The sequence below is a fragment of the Rana temporaria genome, chromosome 1 (genome assembly GCF_905171775.1).
Source record: "Rana temporaria chromosome 1, aRanTem1.1, whole genome shotgun sequence".
NCBI classification, from domain to species: domain Eukaryota; kingdom Metazoa; phylum Chordata; class Amphibia; order Anura; family Ranidae; genus Rana; species Rana temporaria.
Window position 1 is genome coordinate 435,786,173 of NC_053489.1, and position 22,819 is coordinate 435,808,991.

At 49.2% G+C, this 22,819-nt stretch overlaps 1 protein-coding gene across 3 annotated transcripts; it reads right to left on the reverse strand.

Moving 5' to 3' along the window:
• Positions 1-3,766: 3,766 nt before the first annotated feature.
• Positions 3,767-9,192, reverse strand: LOC120915553 (mucin-1-like). Of its 3 annotated transcripts, XM_040326157.1 has the most exons (3): positions 8,151-9,190; positions 5,441-5,550; positions 3,871-4,451 (listed from the first exon to the last, which is right to left on the reverse strand). In XM_040326157.1, the coding sequence occupies exons 1-3, from the start codon at positions 8,250-8,252 to the stop codon at positions 4,220-4,222; spliced, it is 444 nt and encodes a 147-aa protein (XP_040182091.1). In that variant the 5' UTR covers positions 8,253-9,190; the 3' UTR covers positions 3,871-4,219. The 3 variants fall into 3 exon arrangements, with proteins under 3 accessions (XP_040182073.1, XP_040182091.1, XP_040182081.1); XM_040326139.1 differs by lacking the exon at positions 5,441-5,550 and having other exon boundaries at positions 3,767-4,451; positions 8,151-9,192; XM_040326147.1 differs by lacking the exon at positions 8,151-9,190 and having other exon boundaries at positions 5,441-6,997.
• Positions 9,193-22,819: the final 13,627 nt, after the last annotated feature.

Sequence of the window (22,819 nt, forward strand, 5' to 3'; positions counted from 1 at the left end):
GGATTCATTAATAATCCAATTTTTCAAAGCCGTCAAAGAGCCGATCGCCAACTAAACAATCTTTTCCACTCGGGACCTTGCTATCATCCTAGAGTCCTTAGCCAATTCACCTCTTGTCCCTTCAGAGTCAACATCGCTTTGGAATCTAACCATGCAGCTATTCTTCTTCATAGCCATAATCTCTGGCAGACATGTTTGCAGTACTCCCAGATTTAGGAGCGGATTATAATCATATCATATTCTATCCTGACAGAGTGGAACTCGGAACTGTTCGGGGATTTAGCCCCAAGGTCATATCATCCTCGAACATGTCATAAACTTGGGCGCTTCCAACATTTTCAAGACAGGGCTCAGGTTCCCTTCACGAGCTGGACATTTTCTCCACTTTCAGGTGACATCCGCAGGCTACGGCATCCTTCAGGGACTCTACCAGGTTGTTTTTAACTCCCTAGGTTGGAAAACAAGGGCATGGAGGCGCCAGCAAGAACGATTGCCTTGTGGCTCGTCCACAAGGTGTACAGGGCAAAAGGACTGTGATCCTCTTTGGCAGTCTGGGCGTACTCCACCAGAGCGGTTCCTGCCTCTTGGGCGGCAAGAGCGAGTGTATCAATTGAAGCTATTCGCAGCGCAACGGCTGGGGCGTCCCAGCATATGTTTCTGAAAAATTTGCAGAGTGGAGCTCTTTTTCATCAGTGGAGTTCGGCAGTCAGACGGCGAATAGGCCTTTTGGTTCTTCTTTTAAATGATAAAAAAAAAAAAAAAAACTCTTTGAATCATCCCACCCATCTCAGCTAGTTATTTGTCACAGGTATGCTGCCATGGAGGCACCAGGAAAACGGAAAATTGTATCATACTTACCAGTAATTTTCCTTTCCTGGTGCCTATCCATGGCAGCATACAATCCCTCCCTTCGGTATTCTATATTACGGAGAATGTGGGGGCTGTGCTAACCAACACTTTTATAATATTCACTAGTCCTGAGGGAGGAGCCAAGGCGGAGCTTGTCACAGGTATGCTGCCATGGATAGGCACCAGGAAAGGAAAATTACTGGTAAGTATGATACAATTTTCCGTTTTTATGTCTTCTGAAAAACGACAAATAAAAATTCGAGCATGCTTAAATTTTTTATGTCGTTTTTCAAAATGTCGTTTTTCAAAATGTCGTTTTTTGTGTCATTTAAAATGATAGTGTGTGGGTAAAACGACGTTTAAAACAACGTTTTTAAACCCGCGCATGCTCAGAAGCAAGTTATGACGTGAGCTTGAATGGAACAGAGTGCCGTCGTACGTGCTGAACGTAACCGCGCTTTGCTAGAGCATTTTGAAAAAACGATGGTGTGTAGGCAATGTCGTTTTTTAAAATGAAGTTTGAAAAACGTCGTTTTGTTTCATGATAAGAAACGTTGTTTTATTTCATCACAAAAAACGTCCGTGTGTACGCAGCATTAAGGTTTGACTTCATATTATATATTTTTAGTAAATCTGAAGACAAAAATCTGCAGAAAATCTAATAGTGTGTATGGGGGTCTTATAATATCTTTAGCAGGAGTCACCGGACACTACTCCTCAAAGCATTTCAGCAAAAGCTAATGAACAAGAACAATGATTTCAATCAATGGACACCTTTGTTGCTTTCCCCAGACTCCCAGCATGCAACTTAGATATAGAGATACTCAGTACACTCACATGCATAACACATGTGAATTTATATAGACATACATAAATATATGTAGAGTAAGGTGACCAGATTTTTAAAATGAAATCTGGGGACATATTTTTTCATTACTAGTAATGGCAACAATCAGCGACTCTCTGCCTGTCGCCGCCCATCAAGTCTTACTCTCCGGGCCCATGGCTACTACTGGATGGGGAGCGGAGGAAGATCACTCCGCCAGGGAAGGCAAGTAGATAGGCAGGTGGCTGGCCAGGATTTGAGCCAAGGCAGAAGAACATGTGGGCAGAGCTGAAGAAATATTCCCTCCACTCCGACCAGCACATGATTATCAGAGAGGGGCACAGATAATGGGAAAAATACATACCCCTATGCTAGTAGGCACGGCGGAGCGGGGGGGGGGGGAGTAATTTTAATTTAAATTCTGCACTGATTGTCTTTGAAATTGCCCCTGCCCCCTATTAAATCCAATCTGGGGACAAAACCAGGGACAGACTTGGTCCCGGGACAGTGTCCTCAATCAGGGGACTGTCCCCTGAAACTGGGGATGTCTGGTCACCCTAATGTAGAGGTTGATTTCTTCTTCTCTAACATTTCATGATATTTGCACTAAGGTAAAATGTTTCCCTAGTCAAACAAAAGAGACACACCAAGAGTAACCATGCAGTGAATAGATAGGTAGAACTCTGATTTCACCACAAAGAAAATGTGTCTGGCCTAAACAAATCTCCTACAGAAATAATAGGCAATCTGACCTGCAGGCAATCCAATCTTTCAGCAACAAAGTCATTCATGTATATGGCTAATCCAGTTCTAACACAACCATGCCTGAACTTTCTTTAACGAAGAATGGCATCATCTACATGACTATGGTATACCAGAATACACCCTGACCGCTAAGACCCTTTTACAGTTAATACCCCCACATTAACCCTTAATAAATAATGAGACCACCACTTAATGTTGGAGTAAAAACTGGCCGTAGCAGCCTCCTTTATTTTAAATACTCTTTAAATAATAAATAACTAATAACATAACAACAAACACGTAAAATTCCTGAGATAATACCTCTCCTAAATGGTGTTGGACTTTGCAGGACCCACTAACCACTAAACTTATTCACACTTTAACTTTTTAACCTTGTAACTCTTTATTTGGCACTGCGGTGTCCTAACCTCTGGTCATAGGCCTCAAGCCGAAACTGGCTCAAAGACGACCGTTGACCGCAGTGCCCCCAATTCACCAAATCTTCCAGCTACATTAGTAGACTGGGAACTAGAAACCCCTTCAGAAACCATCCACCACTGGGTACTGGTGTCCATCTTTGGGGTAATATCTTCTCCTGCAAAGTCCGAAAACACCCGCCACTGCCACGACGATGTAATCCTCACCTGTAAAGAAACAAACACAAAAACAGCACCCAAACACATACCAAATTATCAAGTACCATCAGTCCATATTTTCTACCTCAAAACTAGGGAGGGTGGGTGGGAACTTTGCTCCCCCACGCCTGTCTGCCCGGGAAACTGGCTGGTGAGAGATATGTGTAAACTCCCCTCCCACAGCTCCTGCTCCTCCTTCCCCCCCAGCTACCAGGGTTCTGTTAACCCTGTCATGGCCGGCCCTACGCTGACTTGCAGTTGGGCTCCGTGCCTCACTTGACTATGGTATACCAGAATACACCCTGACCGCTAAGACCCTTTTACAGTTAATACCCCCACATTAACCCTTAATAAATAATGAGACCACCACTTAATGTTGGAGTAAAAACTGGCCGTAGCAGCCTCCTTTATTTTAAATACTCTTTAAATAATAAATAACTAATAACATAACAACAAACACGTAAAATTCCTGAGATAATACCTCTCCTAAATGGTGTTGGACTTTGCAGGACCCACTAACCACTAAACTTATTCACACTTTAACTTTTTAACCTTGTAACTCTTTATTTGGCACTGCGGTGTCCTAACCTCTGGTCATAGGCCTCAAGCCGAAACTGGCTCAAAGACGACCGTTGACCGCAGTGCCCCCAATTCACCAAATCTTCCAGCTACATTAGTAGACTGGGAACTAGAAACCCCTTCAGAAACCATCCACCACTGGGTACTGGTGTCCATCTTTGGGGTAATATCTTCTCCTGCAAAGTCCGAAAACACCCGCCACCAGCACCCGAAGGTAACACCTTACCTTCGGGCGCACCTCCACACCCTCATTGCTTGTTGTACCCCCTCCTCTAGGCGCAAAGCCCACATGTCAATCCCCACGTCCGTGAGGTGAACACCATCACTCCTGAGGTAACGCCAAGGGTCAACCTCCAATTCCGGGTGCCGAACCACCAGCCCCCCGTTCCTTAGCACAAAACGCCCCACATTCCTGTTCAGCTTCCTGCGCGCACGATTCACCGCGTCTACCGACCTCGCCATCCTCCACGATGTCCTAGCCACCATGTCCGACCACACCACTACCGTCTCCGGGAAAGACAACCGGAGCCGCTGAAAGTCGAATTTAACATCCCGCGCTATCTCCAGCATAGATCTCACCCCAAGATCATTGCCCCCAGCATGAATCACTAGCACATCCGGAGGTCTGTCCAAACGTGCCCATTTGTGAACCTCCGGCACAACTCTGCTCCATAACATCCCGGGTACCCCCAACCACCGTACCCTCGCCTCCTGTCTCGAAATCCCCAGTTGCCGACCGGTCGGGCGCGCCTCCGCCCGTTTTTCCCCCCGAACCACGTAAGAGTGGCCCAAAATCCAGACCAACAAAGGTCCAGTACCTGAAAGACAGTAAGCAACAACAAATAACTAACACATCCCCCAATACAGCGACACCCACGTTTCAAAACAGTCATCTAACTCATTTCCCCTTATCCCAACAACCACTCCCAAACTCTCACCGCAAATTTGCCACCAGCTGCGGCCTAACATATGAACGAAACCTCCTCGATTCCCACCTTCCTATCCTCTTTATTGCGTCCTCCCCTAGTCCATTCCTTGGCGCCTCCGTAGCAGCCCCAATCCTAAATGAATGAGCCGAGAACTCCCTTGCCACCAGGCCCAATTCCCCCAGACACTTCCTAAACACCGCCACAAACTGATATCTCGACAGCGGGGCCCCATTTTCGTGTACCAAAAAGGTGCCCCCAACCGCCGGACGGATGTCCAGATATTTCCGGACCAGCCCCACAGGGCAAAGTTCCGATCCCTCGATCGGGAACACCTGGACCGCTCTGCCCTTGCCACTCTGGTCCGTTTTGGACCTTCTGAGCCACAACGTGACCCCCTCCGGGGCCCAACTAACGTCCGATGCCCCCATGCCCCCTTGGACGATTCTCGACGGGCTCACCAACTCGCCTTTTCTAAAAGCCCCGAAAAATGCCAGCGCAAATGCCGCGCGAAACAATGTAACTTCAAAAACGGACGAACCCACAGTGCCCATCCTATCCATCAACCCTTTTAAAACGTCGAAAGACACAGGGCGGCGCGTATCCAGTCGCCGCCCTTGCTTCCTGTACCCTTTCAGAGCCTGGCGCACCCAGAAATCCTTTGTAAAATCTGGCAACCCCTGCCACTTGAATAAGAACGCCAAACCGGCCAACTTCTTATCCAATACCGACTGAGACACTCCTGCCTCGATATTCCTGGACAAAAAGTACCACACCAACGTCCTCACCTCCGGTCCCGAGAGGTGCACCTCAGCTTCCATTACCAAGCTACTCCATTCTACCCATACTTTTTCATAGGCCGCCCAAGTACCCGCACTCACCGATTTTTTAATCCAGGTGGAGATGATTCCAATGGAATCTGCCACAGCCATTCCGGACAGGGGACCCCTCGCTCCTCTGCTTCCGGCACCAACTCCCGGAACCTGTCCCACTGGAACCGAGACAAAGCATCAGCCACGACATTTTCAACCCCCGGTAAATGCACCGCATAAACAAACACATTCAGCTGCAGACACCGCAGTACCAAGTGTCTCAGGAGCCGAATCACTGGGGGAGAGGACGCGGTCACACGATTTATCACCTGCACGACCCCCAGGTTATCCCCATGGAAGCGCACCTTCCGATCCCGGAAAGACGTGCCCCACAACTCAACCGCCAGCACCACTGGAAACAGCTCCAACAGCACCAAGTTTTTCGTAAAACCCGCAGCCAGCCAGGACTGAGGCCAGGGGCCCGCACTCCACTGTCCTTGAAAAAAGGCCCCAAAGCCTGATCCCCCGGCCGCGTCTGTGTACAGCTCTAGGTCAAAATTGCTGACCGGGCCAGACATCCACAAGGCCCTACCGTTAAAGGCCTCTAAAAAAGAGTGCCAGACCCACAGGTCCTCCCTGTGCTCCTTCACCAGCCTTACATAGTGGTTAGGCAAACTAACCCCTGCCGTGCTGGCCGACAGACGCCGACAAAAAATTCTCCCCATCGGGAGGATCCTGCAGGCAAAGTTAAGCTTCCCCAAGAGCGACTGCAGCGCTCTCAGTTGTACCTTACGCATGCCAATCATCCCCCTGACCTCCGCCTTGAGGCCTTCCAACTTGTCCGCCGGCAGCCTGCATTCCATAGCCTCGGAATCGATAACTATGCCCAAGAACTGAATGACCGACCTAGGCCCCTCCGTTTTGTCGGGCGCCAGTGGCACCCCAAAACGCTCAGCTATGTGCTCCAGCGTGGCCAACAGAACCGCGCAAACCTTTGACCCCGCCGGTCCAATGCAGAGAAAGTCATCCAGATAATGGATAACCGAATCCACCCCGCCACGTCTCGTACCACCCACTCCAAGAAAGAACTGAACTGTTCGAATAATGCGCAGGACACTGAGCAACCCATGGGCAGGCACTTGTCCACATAGAATTTGCCCTCCCAGTGACACCCCAACAACCGAAAGCTGTCCGGGTGCACCGGCAACAGCCGGAAAGCCGCCTCGATGTCCGACTTGGCCATCAACGCCCCCCGGCCGTACCGCCTAACCCAACTCACCGCCGCGTCGAACGACGTGTAGCACACTGAACAATCCTCCGCATTAATCGCGTCGTTCACCGACCCCCCTTTTGGGAAGGAGAGGTGGTGTATGAGCCTGAACTTGTTTGGTTCTTTCTTCGGTACCACCCCCAACGGTGAAACCACCAGGCCTGCTAACGGAGGGGACTCAAACGGGCCACCCATTCGGCCCAGCCCGACCTCCTTACGGAGCTTCTCGGAAACCACTTCGGAGTGTTGCCTAGCTGAACGTAAATTTTCGGACATTGGCGGAATCACGGTCAAATTAGCAGGGATACGAAAACCAACTGTAAACCCCTCCTCCAGGAGATGGGCAGCCGCCCTGTCCGGATACCTACCGAGAAACAGCAGCATCCTTTTCACCATCACCGGCGTGCTCCCTCTTGCCTGAAGGATCTCCGGAACGGCCCTTGCCCTGCTTGAAGCAGCGGGAAGAGGGGTGATTACCCCCACACCCGGAGCACTCATGCTTGTACCGGCACGACCCTCCGAATTTGCAGTTTCCCTCGTTGAACTGCCAACAAACCCCCTTTTTCTTTCCGGCCGACTGTCCCAGGGAAGAGGCCCCGCCGGCCCCCCCCTGAAAAAACGGCGCCGACGTCCTCGGAGCCGTCATAAGCCGCATCCAAAGGCTAATGTCCTTCGCGTCCCACCGAATGTCCGGCCTAATCGCCCGACGTTGCCTAAATTGCTCGTCATAACGAAGCCAACCCGTGCCCCCATAACAACGATAGGCCTCGCTAATCGCCTCCTGGTAGCTGAAGAGCGCCGAACAGTGTTCGGGGTTCTTCTCGCCAATCACGCTGGCCAAAATAGAATAAGCCTGCGACCAATTCGCAAACGTGCGAGGTATGAGCCGATACCTCCGCTTTTCCTCGTCCTCCTTTTTGGAGTCCTCGGGCTTCACCCTATCCAAGTTGAATTTCTCCAACGGTAACAAAGCGAATATCTCCACATATTCGCTCTTCCAGATTTTTTCCCGAATCTCTTGTTTCAAATGTGCCCCCAGCGGCGCATCATAACAAGTATACACTTGCCCCTTTGCTTCATCCGCTAACCGCACCAAATCCCGCTTCTTGCCTGCGGCCCCTGCCGGCTCGGCAGTCCCTGCCGTCCGTGCCGCCGGTCCTGACCCCAAGCCACCCCCATTCGCCTCCTTCTCAGTCACCACTACCGCCGTTGGGGCGGCTGCCGCAGCCGCCGCAGCCCCCCCTCCCGGCCCCCAAGCCGCGGTCGGGCCCGCGGGGGGTCTGTCCCCCCCTTTAAGCTGGCTAACCAACGCCTCTAGCCCCGACAAAAATCTCTGCAACCCCGCATCCACCCCAGGATTCCCCACCTGTGCGTCCGTAACCTGGGAAGATGTCGCACTGCCCCCAGCCACCGCGGGCACCACCAACCTATCCCGGGCCCCCCCCACCCGGCCCCCCACAACCACATCATCACAACGTAAATTTGAAACATATGTGGAAAAGGACTTACCGGGCTGCGTGGAAGCAATCCCATCAGCCGATCGTCTGGAATCCCTCGCTGTAGGCACCGTCCTGGGCACGACCTCCTCCTCCGAACCGGACAGCTCCCCATCCGACTGGTCCTCGCACAGCCCCTCTTCCCCCGATGATGACCCCCCGGGCAGCTCGGTCCCGGCGGCCGAAGGCCCAGGGCCGGATTCGCTCTCCCTGCGGGCCCTGGACCCGTGAGCGGATTTTGCCGGCGCTTTCCTGCCAGGCGTAACTCTGCTGCGGTCTTCCTGCAAGTGGCCAGCCGTAGCAGCTGAGGGGCTAGCCACCGTAATCTGGGATCCCTCTCGCCGAGGCCTGCTGACCGGGCCCGTCTCCACCTGCTCCACACGTCGGGCGGGCACGGCCGCCGTACCTGAGCCCCCCGGCCGTCCCCCCCTCTGTCCTTGGGTGCTCCTGGTCCCCCCTGCCGGGCCCTCAATGACCCCCGTAGCCGGCGCCGCCGCACGCTTTGCGGGGGGGCCCGATGGGGCCCTGTTCCTGCCGCCTTCCGACCGCTGCTGACCAGGGGATGGGCTGGGTGAATATCTGCGGGGGGGGCGCGACGAGCGCGACCGCGCGGTCCCCCGGCCGGTGTGACTGGGCCCCGATAGCGCTGCTTCCCCACCGCTCTGAATAATGTCCCGGCCCGTGTGGTTAGGCCCCGACGGCGCCGCGCCGCTTGCTGCCCCGTTCTGAGGGAGAAGTGTCCCCAGCTGACGCTGCAGCCAGTCCTCCCCCCGCACCGCCGCCTCAGCCCTAAGCTGTGCAAACAGGGCTTCAATCCCTGCCATCTCGCCGCCCCTACCTGTGTCCCAACGCTTGCTGTGCAGAAAAAAAATCCCAGCTGCAGGCTGTACAGACCTTGCAACTTTGCTCCCCCACGCCTGTCTGCCCGGGAAACTGGCTGGTGAGAGATATGTGTAAACTCCCCTCCCACAGCTCCTGCTCCTCCTTCCCCCCCAGCTACCAGGGTTCTGTTAACCCTGTCATGGCCGGCCCTACGCTGACTTGCAGTTGGGCTCCGTGCCTCACTGAAAGAATGAGCAATCTGACCTGCAGGCAACCCAATATTTCAGTGACAAAATCATTCATGTATACGGCTAATTTAGTTAGAACTCTGCTTGAACTTCCTGTAATCAAGAAAGGCAGCTGCCCTGCACTAATCAAATATTCAAGCAAATGCATACATTGAATACACTAATGTTTCATCCCAGTTGTTTTATACTGAAGCAAATTTTGAAAAGGCAAGCGATAAAGTCTGAAGTGGCCTTATCTGGGGAAAATGGGGAGAGGATAAAGAGAGAGAAGACATAATGGGGTGGTTTAACCACTTCCCGACCTCCTCATGAACATTTACGTCGGCAGAATGGCACGGACAGGCACAATCACGTACCTGTACGTCCTCTGCTAGACGTGGGTGGGGGGTCCGATCGGGACCCCCCCGGTACATGCGGAGGTCGGGTCCGCTCGGGGAGCGATCCGGGACGACGGCGCGGCTATTTGTTTATAGCCGCTCCGTCGCGATCGCTCCCCGGAGCTGAAGAACGGGGAGAGCCGTGTGTAAACACGGCTTCCCCGTGCTTCACTGTGTCGGCGCATCGATCGCGTTATCCCCTTTATAGGGGAGACACGATCAATGACGTCATTCCTACAGCCACACACCCCAACACTAGTAAACACATACACAGTGATCCCTAACTCCTACAGCGCCCCCTGTGTTTAACTCCCAAACTGAAACTGTCATTTTCACAATAAACAATGCAATTTAAATGCATTTTTTGCTGTGAAAATGACAATTGTGCCAAAAATGTGTCAAAATTGTCCGAAGTGTCCGCCATAATGTCGCAGTCATGGAAAAAAACGCTGATCGCCGCCATTAGTATTAAAAAAAATAAAAAAAATAAAAATGCAAAAAAACTATCCCCTATTTTGTAAACGCTATAAATTTTGCGCAAACCAACCGATAAACGATTATTGCGATTTTTTTTACCAAAAATAGGTAGAAGAATACATATCGGCCTAATTGAGGGAAAAAATTAATTTATATATGTTTTTGGGGGATATTTATTACAGCAAAAAGTAAAAAATATTGCATTTTTTTCAAAATTGTCGCTCTATTTTTGTTTATAGCGCAAAAAATAAAAACCGCAGAGGTGATCAAATACCACCAAAAGAAAGCTCTATTTGTGGGGAAAAAAAGACGCCAATTTTGTTTGGGAGCCACGTCGCACGACCGCGCAATTGTCTGTTAAAGCGACGCAGTCCCGAACTGTAAAAACTCCTTGGGTCTTTAGGCAGCATTTTGGTCCGGGGCTTAAGTGGTTAATAGAGGTACAGCGAGGTGAAGAGTGGGAGAGAGAGCAAAAGAAAGAGGGAGCAAAAAAGGAGAAGGAGAAAACAAATATAAAACCTATCGAGAATCCCCATAGTCTCACCTTTTCAGATGCATTTTGTAATGTATGAAAAAGATGTAGTTTAGTTAGAAACAAATGCAGAACATATAAAATTCATAATAATCTGGTATAAGTGGATTTTATTTACCACAATCTAGTTCTTGCCACAATCCATCCAAAATTGGAGTATCAGCTCTTGCTGGACTGGCTCTTTTAGGCCGTGTACACACGGGCAAACATGTACAATGAAACCGGTCCGCCGGACCGTTTTGACCGTACATGTCTGCCCGGGGATTTCTGTACGATGGCTGTACTAACCATCGTACAGAACTCCGCGCGTAAACAATACGCGGGGCGTGTCCGCGGTGTCGCCGCGACGATGATGCGGTGTCGCCGCGACAATGACGCGGCGACGTGGGTGGGCCTGCCAGTTAAATGCTTCCACGCATGCGTCAAAGTCATTCGACGCATGCGAGGGATGGCGGGCGCTCGGACATGTAAGGTAGGTCTGTACAGACGACCGAACATGTCCGAGCGGGCAGGATTCCAGCGGACTGTTTTAAAACAAGTCCAGGAATATTTGTCCGCTGGGAAAAGGCCCGGCGGGCAAATGTTTGCTGGAATCCTGCACGCTCGGGCCTACACACGACCGAACATGTCTGCTGAAACTGGCCGCAGACCAGTTTCAGCAGACATGTTTGGTCGTGTGTACGGGGCCTCAGATGCCTTAGGTACTATCGAGTTGCAGTAATGCATGGCAATACATGTTACATGCGTTGGTGCCCATTCAGTAACATCCATTCTGAATGACACCTCAACACACCTTGCTGATGTTGTGTTGCAGGGCAGCTCAACACACTAACATGTGTCGCGGCGTGGTGTCCTGCAAGTAATGCCATGCACCATTTTTGGTGTTTTTGGTGCATGGACAACCAATGAATTTTGCTTCAGGTGATACACACTGAAATATATTAGCTGCACCTGCTTATCTTCAGCCTTCTCTTTTACTATTCAAAATACACAGATCAAAAGGTATTCATCAGCTTACAGGAGGCAGGAGGAGGGGGGAGTCTGACATTGCACACTACACAGCACAGAGCAGAGAGCTGTGTGTAAGTTGAAACCTGAGTGGATGGAAAAAAGGAACACACCCCCTCTACACAGTCTCATAGGAAAACACGCAGAGTTGAGGCTGTCAATCACCTTCTGTGTGCTGGAAAGTGTCTGTCTCTGAGAATTGCTTTGTGTCAGAAAAAACTGTCATAAGTGACTAATGCAGATAGCAGAGGAAGGCGAGAACAGACGGACGCCACACAAGTGCTATAGATTTAAGCAAGTACACACTGTATAAAGAAAGGCTTTCTTAATTTTAGAGTTGTAAAGGCAAAAGTTTTTTTTTATCTTAATGCATTCTATGCATTAAGATTAAAAAAAAAACAATTGTGTGTAGCAGGCCCCTCAGCACCCCCTAATTACTTACCTGAGCCCCTTCTCTATCCAGCGATGTCCACGATTCCCTCGGCCATCCAGGACTCTCCTCCTGATTGGCGGTGGCACAGCCGTGGCGCCATTGGCTCCCGCAGCTGTCAATCAAAGTCAGTTAGCCAATCAGGGGAGATAGGGGGCGAGGCCGGTTGGGGTCTGTGTCTGAATGGATACACAGAGCTCTGACTCGGCTCGAGTGCCCCCATAGAAAGCTGCTGGTCTATGGGGGGGCACTCATCGGGAGAGGCCTAGAGCAGCGAAAAGGGACCCAAGAAGAGGAGGATCTGGACTGCAAATCCACTACAGAGCAGGATAGTACAACTTGTTCGTTATTTTTTTTTATTTTTTTTAACGTGAGACCTTACAATCACTTTAAATGAAGAGATTGATGTTCAAATACCTGTGTTCAATCTCCATGCGGGGCACCGGTTGCAAAGATTTCAACAAGCTTTTTTTTTTGAAGCACATAATTAGAGCTTGAGGTTTCAAAAAGGTTGGACTCGGGGCACAGAGCACTGCATCCCGAGTCCACCCACTTAGGACATCAGCAAATTAACATTCGCTATCGCTTCCTACTTCTCCTCCCTGTCAATCAGGACAGGAACTGGGTCCTAAGACCAGATTGACCGGGAGGAGAAGCTGGGGAAGCCAACCGTGACCTGGATGGGGTAAATGCGGACCTGGCAGGGGGGGTTTGTTTGGAGCCCCCCCTTCAAAAAAATGGAGCACCAGCCACCACTGGACAAGGACAAACCTAGTATGTATGCTGTGGTATTCCAAAATGATTAATAAACACTGGATAGCAATTTCTGTTTTTTTCCCCTTTTTAATGCAAAATAAAAATATGAACTGGTATAGCTTACTGTTATAATACCTACAAAGTAGTGTAAGGAAATGACCAGTTACTGTACAAAAGTCAAGCATTCTATTTATTCTGAGAACAAAGATTACAAGTGAACACAAACTATCCTTATCTTGCCATAAAATTGTTTCAGAAACACAGCTTGTATCTCAAATGACCAGAGAACCTGAACAACAAAAAAGATTATCATGCGCAGATAATGGCGTATTGTTCAATAGGATTTTTTTGTCGACATTTAAAGAATAAAGAAACCCCAAAAAAAGTTAAGAAATAGGACAAATGTAACAAAAGTAAAAGCTGGAAAAATATCTTTAAGTGCAAAAATTATCACTGATTTAAAAGATTAAATACCTAATACATATAGGCCCGGATTCACAGACACTGGCGCACATTTATGCCGCCGTAGCGTATTTGCTGTACGCTACGCCGACCCAGCGCAGAGAAGCAAGCATGGAATTCACAAAGCACTTCCTCCCAAAACTGCGCTGGGTTTCCAAGGCATAAGTCAGCGTAAGTGGAAGTGGGCGTGAGCCATGCTAATGAGGCGTGACCCCATGCAAATGATGGGCCGAGCGCCAGATAGATACGTATTATGAACAGCGCATGCGCCGTCCCGTGGCCGCATCCCAGTGCGCATGCTCACACATACGTCGGAACAACTGCCTAAGATATGCCGGATCACTGTCTACGGCGTGAACGTAACCTACGCCTAGTCATATTCACGTCCAACGTAAACGACGTAAAATACGCGGGCTTGAGTTCCCTGGTGCAGACCTTTCCATGTCCGCTGCTAAGTTACACCTGCTTTGTGGGGCTTAACTTTACGCCGGACGTACAACTTACGCGCACCAGTCGTAGCCTGCATCGGGCACATTTACGATCGTGAATCGGCGTATCTCCCTCATTTGCATATTTGAATAGAAAATCAATGGGAGCGCCAAATGCTTCCAGCGTAAATATGCGCCCACTCTACGCCGGCGTAGGCAAGTTACGTTGGTCGGATGAAGCCTGTTTTTAGGCGTATCTTAGTTTGTGGGTACGGCGCACAGATACGACGGCGCATATTTGCACTTACGCGGCGTATCTCGAGATACGTCGGCGCAAGTGCTTTGTGAATCCGGGCCATAGTATATAATGTAGCATGTTGTTGTACCTTAGTTTAAAACAGAGTTGGAGAGATATGTATGGTAAACGTGAGTAAAAGTAATGTGACGAGGCACTGTAATATCCTACACATTTTCATTGTTTATAAAGGTTAGGACAAAAGCTAAAATTTTAAATATTACATTTTAATATTTTGTAATTGTCTAGCATATATGCATACACAAACAGGCATGGGACACGCTTACATCATTCATGTGACATATAATGACCATTTCATGATATGTCACATGCATGGTGTAAGTTTTATAGTTGGATACTTTATCCACATGAATAGTTTCTGTTATATTCATATGATAATAAAATGCAATTATGTTCATTCTAAATGATTCTGCAGTAGATTTTTGGTTTAATAAACGTGTAGAAAGTTCAGGATTCCCATTATATATAGCATATCTAATAACTTCAACAATATCTAGCAACGCTGATATACCAGCATGCTCTTTGGAATTAGGATATTATAATATCATTACCTATTTATTGTAATTTTTATGGATTATTTGTAATAAAAAATAGTTTAACCACTTAAGACCTGGACCATTATGCAGGTAAAGGACCTGGCTCCCCCTGAAGAGATATGTTTTTAGGGAGTGTCTGGAGGCAGCTAGAGTAGGAGATAGCCGGAGAGGTTGAGGTAGAGTGACCACATTTCCAAACTGCCATTTAGGGACACACCCCGCTCTCTCACCTTCCCCAAAAAAATATGGGGGGGGGATGTAGTCTCGGGGTTGATGGGGAATTTTGTGGCAGGTTATTTGTCAGGTGGATGTGCCACTTGCCTCCCATAGCCTGCCACCAGATGCAGTGCTGCTGTCACTTCTTCTGCATGAGCCACGTGTGTAGAAGGAAAGGAGTGATGTCACTATCTGGAGAGTGAAGATCGAACCAGTCCCTGCTGCTTGCCGGAGAAGGAGGAGGTGCCGAGGTGGGTGGGGACAGCAGTGCTGCACTAGGCGCAGGCCTTGCTCCCGGTCTCACTGTCTGAGAGTAAATTGTCACTGGTTGCAAGATGCCAGGCAGCGCTTGCGATAGCAACCAGTTCAGGAAATGTAGTTAATAGTTAGTAGAGGGTGGCTGTGTCCTCTATTTCATTCCGGGACATTGTATTGTCCCAGAATGAAGGTGCCTGGGACAGACATGTCAATTGCGGGACAGTCCCGGGACACGTGGGCACCCTAGGTTGAGGTAGAGGTACATGACAGCATACTAGTGATAAATAACTAGCTGACAGGGATGTAGCATGCAAAAGCTTTTTACGTTCAAAATTGTTATTAAGTTTTGATAATGAGAACAGCAAAAGAGTATACAGAAGGCAAGGTGCTGGAAGATAAAATAAAACATACATTACAGCCCGGCACCGAAGCCCAGATCATGTAAACCGTACACAACAGCATACTGTAACTTATAGCATTAATTCGCTCAGCGTGTCCCCACTACCCGGACCCAGGCAAGGACCCAGCAACCTTGCCCTGTGAAAGTATGCCTTACCACGTAGGGAGAAGCCCAGGCACCCCCATTCCCCCGGGAGCCCCAAAGGGAACAAGCTGCATCCCAAGAGATGGGGCCACCCGTCCCCGTCCCCCCACGGCCGCCAGATCCTCACCCAAGCCTACGCGCAGAGGGGCTTCCACCTCTCCTAATGATCCTACTCATCAAACATGTGTACGTAAATGCAACCAAAAATCCTCCGTGACAGAGGGTCACCTCAGGTATGCCAAGAGAGGCGATGGAAAGGAGAGAAAGAAAAGGAGAAGATATGAGAGGGTAGAGGCAAAGTACCGACACATGCTATCCCCGTGTGGAGCCGACAGTCAAATCTCCCACTGGTATCCCAGGTATGAGAGAGATGCCACTGTAAGTGGCCCAGGGTTCCCAAATAATGTTGAATTTCTCCGTTCTATCGTCTAGTTAAGCTACTATTTGTTCCTGTACCATGATCCAGGAGACTTTCCTCCGGAACCCTTGAAAGGAGACGGTAGGTTTCTTCCAGGCTCTGGCAACAGTCAATTTAGCCCCTAGCAGTAGAAAGAATGCCAGTGCCTGTGCGTGTTTGGCTAAGTTCGGGATACGATGGTTAAGTAGTGCTACATTAGGATGAGGAGCTATCGTTATCCCCATCACCGAACCAATAGTACGGAATACCTTCCGCCAAAACGGTCTTATACGAGGGCAGGTCCACCAAACGTGCAGCATGGTGCCTTCAAGATCACAGCCTCTAAAGCAGACCGGGGAGGTTCCTGGGTAAATTTTTGCCAGCCTGGAAGGAACGTAGTACCATCTTAACAGTACTTTAAGGCTAGCCTCGATGAGGGAGACATTAAGTATACCTTTATATGCTCTAGTAGAAGCACCAAACCACACTTCAGGGTCCCACGAGCCGCCCGTGTCTTCCTCCCAGGCTCGAGCATAGGTCGGCTTGTCCATCTTTGTCATCAACGCAGTATAGATCAACGAGATTCCTCCCCTCTGATCCACCGCTTCCGCGCACCACTGTTCATAGGGGGTAATAGAGGGGGGCAGAGGTTTGTTGAACCAGATGGAGTGCAGGAAGTGGGAGATTTGAGTGAACCTAAAAAGCTCTGTGTCAGGCATGTGCAATGTTGTCCTGCAGTGCGAAAGAGAGAGCGGGCCTGCTCGATTGAAAAAGTGCCCGATCCGATATAGACCCTTATCTGTCCACCATTTAAAAGCAACAATATCCAGTCCCGGGGGGAACTCCTTATTATGAAACAAGTGCCTCAAAGACTTCCATGGCGATATCAGGGTTTGTCGGTCATGTAGCTTGGAGCAAAGAGCCACCGAATGTGAGAGAGTAGGCGCCATTATGGCCGGTCTGCATTTAGGTTTGCAACTCAAAAGGTAATCAAGTATGTAGTGGGACTGCCTGCCTTTCCATAGATAGCCTTTTCCAGGGGTCCTAAGCCGGATTGGTTATCGATATTTGAGCCAATTGAGCGGCCTGGTAATAGTTCCACAAGCTCGGGAGGCCCAGTCCTCCCTGCGTTCTTAGTCGAACCAGAACACCTGAGGGACACCTGCACCCCTTCTTACCCCAAACAAAGAGAACCATCCCTGACTGCAACCTACAGAGTACTGTTTTCGGGACCGGGATTGGGAGAGAGCGAAATAAGTATAAAAGGCGTGGAAGAAGGGTCATTTTGATCGCGTGTATCCTGCCTAACCAGGACAGTCCCGCCCTGGACCACCTTTCCATATCCCCCTGGCACCTAAGGATCATGGGGGGATAGTTAGCTTTGAAGAGGTTGTTAATATCAGGTGTTAGTTTGATACCCAAATAAGGGATGTGTGAGGGAGCCCACGAAAATGCAAAGTTGTTGGTAAGTGGGGCAATAAGGTCCGGAGGAACCGATATATTCAACGCGAGCGATTTGTCCATGTTAACCTTTAGACCAGACGCTTCACTGAAGACACGCAGCGTCTTAAGGATTACGGGTGTGGAAGTCAATGGGGAGGTTACAAAAAGGAGGAGATCATCCGCATACAGGGCGCATTTATGTTCCTGTGACCCGCAAGTCACCCCTTTAATATCGGGGTTCGACACTGCCAGTGTCTCTATTGCTACCGCAAATAGGAGGGGGGAGAGTGGGCACCCCTGTCTGGTCCCCCGGCCTATAGAGAAAGAGTCAGAATATCTGCCCATCAAGCGAATCTGCGCAGTGGGGCATGAGTAAAGGGAATTGATGAGGTTAAGAAAGTTAGGGCCGAAGCCCCATCTCCCCAGGACATCAGACAGGTATGCCCAGTCTATAGAGTCGAAAGCCTTATGTAAATCTATGGAAAGTAAAAAAACCCTTTTGTGGGGACCCCCCGTCCCATCCCGACTTGAGCAGGGAAACAATGTCAATAGCGCGCCGGATCTGATCTGGATCCTGTCTCCCAGGGATGAAGCCCACCTGGTCCTTATGGACATACTCGGCGATGAAACCCGACAATCTGTTCGCTAGTATTTTGGTCATAATCTTAACATCATTGTTAATTAGTGATATAGGCCGATAATTGCCCACCTCGCTAGAGTCCTTATCCGGCTTTGGGATCACCGAGATGTAGGCAGAGTTTAAATCCGCATTCAGGGGGGCTCCATCCCGGAGACAGTTAAACAGTTTTGTCAGATGGGGGGCCAGGCTGGTGCTAAATTTCTTGTAGTAACCATTGGAGAATCCATCTGGTCCCGGGGATGAACCTAATTTAAGGGCCTTAATGGTATTTAAAACTTCCTCCTGTGTGAACGGACTCTCCAGGAGATCACTGTGATCTTTGGTCAGCCTGGGCAAAGGGAGGTCATCTAGGAATTTATTTTGCGCCGAGTGAGGGGGGGTGCGGATAGGCCTATATAAGTCAGAGTAGAAGTGTAAAAAAGCGTTCATTATCTTGGAAGGGTTCTGAGTCAGCTCCCCCGTGGCCACCCGAAGTTTAGGGAAGGCAAGAGTTCGCTGTTTGGGGGTCAGTTTCGTGGCTAGTCTGGCTCCCATCCTGTCCGTGTGCGTAAAATCTAGCCCCCGTCCACCTAAGGTGTTGTTCCGCTGCCGTGGTCAGGGATAGATTCAGGAGGGCCCGGGCCTTGTCTAAATTCTCTAGAGATTCGGGGGTGGGGTGGGCCCTGTGAGCCCTGGCTAGTTTCCGAAAGTCCTCTGTAAGTTTACGCGTGGTCGCATTGTGTTCAGCTTTAAGCCTAGACGACATCTGAATTAGTTTCCCCCTGATGACCGGCTTGTGCGCCACCCAGACGGAAATAGGGGAGACCTCACTCGTAGCATTATGCCGGAAATATTCATTAATGGACTCCTCCAGTAAGGAGCATTGCAGTGGGTCGCTTAATAGAGACTCCCGCAAGCGCCAGCGAGGAGGGCCACCTGACGCCGTGGGCCTATTTGTTATCAAAGTGACCATGGAGTGGTCAGAGAGGGAGGACTCCACAATCTTGGAACATTTTTTTTTTAAATCAAAAGATGTTTATTGGTATAGACAATGTAAATCACAAACTACACAATACACTGTTATACATATTTCTGGATACCAGTATAAACATTTTGACATTGCCAACAGAAAAGAAAAAGACATTTCCCAGCAAAAGTGATGCATGGAGAATTCCACCCGGCAGACAACCTGGCACTCGTGCAAAACAAAAATTGTATTTAAACATTTTGTACTGATTTTTTCACATCAACATACATAAAAGTACGAAACATATATAAACAGTGCCCTTCTGGGGCGAGAACTAAGCACGGCCTGGGTGATACAAATACAAAATTGTCTGTCTCCCCCTTTTTTTTTTTTTCCTTTTTCTCTCACTTCTTCCCAAGATCAATTAACACTACCACCTAAAACGTATACAATAAGGCCTGGCTGCAAAAGGTAAAGGCCGAAGAAGGGAGGATGTCGGGAGAAGGGGTAACGAATGAGGGAAGGGGGGGGGGGCAGAAACCCAGGTCTCAGTTGTCCCTAAACAACCATGGATTTCCATAGTTTCAATGCGTTAAGGCATTATCCCATCAACAATCTATCCATGATAAGTTGTGGGGGCCCTAGTCCCGGAACATTGAGCCAGGGTTGCCACATAGAATAACATTTTCGTGACGCATTTCTGTGTTGGTAGGTGATTTTTTCCCTGATCAGCAATCTATTAACATCATCCGTCCATTGCTTGTTTGTCGGTACCCTAGGAGATATCCAGAGCCTCGCAATCGCCGTTCTAGCTATGTATAGCAGGCGGAGTATTGCAGTATGGCCATTGGGCGAGAGCGATGGAATCTCCAGAGCACCGAGTAGACATACAATCGGATCTTGCGGGATTGGCACTTGGTATGTCTGGGAAATGGTGGTTACAACAAAGTTCCAATAACGGAACAATTTCGGGCATTTCCACAGCATATGTAACAAATCCCCTTCTTGTGCACTACATTTTGGGCATAGTGGAGAGTCCCGACACCCCCATCTATGCAAGCGTACTGGGGTTCTGTATACCCTGTGGAGCATAAACAAACGAGACGCCGACACAGATACCAGCGGAGCTGAAGTGAGACACAGCTCCCAAGTTTCTCCGTCTATTGGACCTAAATCCCTCTCCCAGCCCCTCCTACACGGTAGGGAGGAGGCATCATGTGTGCAGCTAAGCAGTATCTTATATACATTAGAAATCATACCCTTCCTGTCCTCATTCATAAATACCTCTGCCATTAATGGATGAGTTGAAAGTCTAAGTTGTGAAAGCCTAGTTTCAGCTTGTATCGCATGCCTCAGTTGTAGGTAACGATAGAATTGGGACCTATTTAGTGCAAATTCCTCCCTGAGATCTGTAAATGATTTAAAAATTGCTCCTCTATACAGCTGTGGAATGTATCATATGCCTGCCAGCTCCCAAGACCGAAAGTCTTTAAGTTTAAAAAGTTCAGTAAAGTATTTGTTGTTCCATATTGGTGTGAATGAGCATATGCCTGTTATGCGCAGCAACGTTCTGGTGTACTTCCATATCGAGTTCAACAGCTTAACAGTAGGCAGTGAGCTCGAAATGTGCGTGAGTCCCGCCTCTAGATGGGAAAGCGCAGACAACTCCGAGCCATAAGGTGTCACTAACAAGCGAATAGGATCTTCTGTGTCCTCCCCACCCCAGCCCCCAAGGTGCTGAAGCTGCGAGGCCACGAAGTAGTATCTAGCGTGTGGAACCGCCATGCCACCCTGATCCTTGGCTAGCTGTAAAGAGGAGAGACTGATACGAGCCACTTTATTGCCCCATATCAGAGTCCTGAATTGGGCATCTATTTGAGTAAACCACATATGGGGAATCCATATCGGGGCATTGTGAAATATGTAGAGCAGCTGTGGGGCCCAAATCATCTTGACCAAGTTAGTCCTTCCTGTGACCGAGAGGGGTAACTTAAGCCAGGCTGAACACTTTGCCCGAAACTTTCATAACAGTGGGGCCAAATTAAGCTGGAGATATTGGTTTGGGTCAGCCGTAACCTGGATGCCTAGGTATTTGAATTCCTCCACTAGTTGTATATCTCTAGCACACTCAGGTAACCGATGTGCCAGGGGGTCAAGCGGTAGAAGCACCGACTTATTCCAGTTTATACTAAACCCTGACAACTGCCCAAAGTTAGCAATCAGGGACATCACATTGCGCAGGGAGGCATCCATGTCCCCAAGATATATTAGGGTATCATCCGCGTATAAGGAGACTACATCCTGCCTGGGTCCTCTACAAAAACCTACAATATCCTGTGTAGCTCTAATATGTATGGCCAGAGGTTCTAGGGCCAAGGCAAACAGCAGGGGTGAAAGATGGCACCCCTGCCGGGTGCCTCGGAAAAGTCTAAATGGCTCGGAGAGCTTGCCATTTACCCGCATCCTGGCCATTGGGGCGCTATACAATAGTTGAACCCATTTAATAAATGTACTACCCACCCCAAATCTCTCCAGGACCTCCCAGAGATAGGGCCATTCAACACTATCAAACGCTTTGGTGGCGTCCAGCGAAAAAATGGCCCGATCTCCAGGATTGTCAACCGGTACCTGCAAGTTGAGAAACAGTCTGCGCAGATTCTGGGCAGTAGACCTGGTTGGGATAAATCCCGATTGATCCCTGTGCACCACCTGTTGGATGCACTTGGACAATCTGTTAGCAAGAACCCTTGCGAGTAATTTAATATCGAATGTTAATAAGGAGATCGGCCTATATGAGTCCGGTGACATTGCATCCTTACCAGGTTTCAATATCACCACTATGATAGCTTCACTCATAGAGGGGGGGAGCACACCAGTTTCAAGGGCATAATTATAGACTTTCAGGAGCATTGGTAGGAGCTGTTCTGAGTACCTCTTAAAGACCTCAGCAGGTAAACCATCCGCCCCCGGTGCCTTCCCGTTTTGTGCATGTGCCAGGGCTTCTAACAGTTCATCCTCAGTCAACGGGGCGTTCAAGAGCGCCGCGTCGGATGGAGACAACTTAGGAATGGGGTACCTATCCAGAAAGGAGAAAAGCTCCTCCCGGGTAGGCTGGACTTTAGAAGTATATACATCCTGAAAAAAATTAGAAAACGTGTCTAGGATAGATCGGGTGGAGTAACAAGTGGCCCCCCTAGCATCCCGAAGTGCCAATATGTGTGAGGTGGGCTGCTGAGACCTGGCCAGCATCGCCAGCATGTGCCCTGTATTCTCCCCTTCTTCAAAGTGTGATTGCTGTAAAAAGAACCTTTTGTTTTCTGCTAGTTGTAGGGAGAGCTGCTCTAATAATGACTGGGAAGCCAGCCAGGATCTCTTAGTAGAATCATTAGGGTCCTCTATATAAGCGGCTTCCAGCCTTTGGGCTTCAGTTAACACAAACGTTTCGCATTCTTTGGTTTTAGTTTTAATCTGGGATATAACCCTAATAAATTGGCCACGTAAAAATGCCTTGGCTGTCTCCCACACCGTACCCAGTCCCGCTGAATCCATATTATGAATAAAGAACTCCTTCAACAATGCTGGGATTGGATCAGGGTCTGGTATGAGAGACAGCCAAAAGGGATTAAGCTTCCATAGACAATTTCCCCTGGCGGCCCCCAATTTAACGTCTACTGTGATCGGGGAATGATCAGAGATTTGCCTAGGATGATATTGGGAGGACAGGACCAGGGGCAACAGCATATCAGTACCTAGTACCATATCAATTCTCGACAAGCCCCCCACCGATGCCGATTGGCATGAGTATACCCTTGCCTCCGGGTTACGCACCCTCCAGACGTCAGTGAG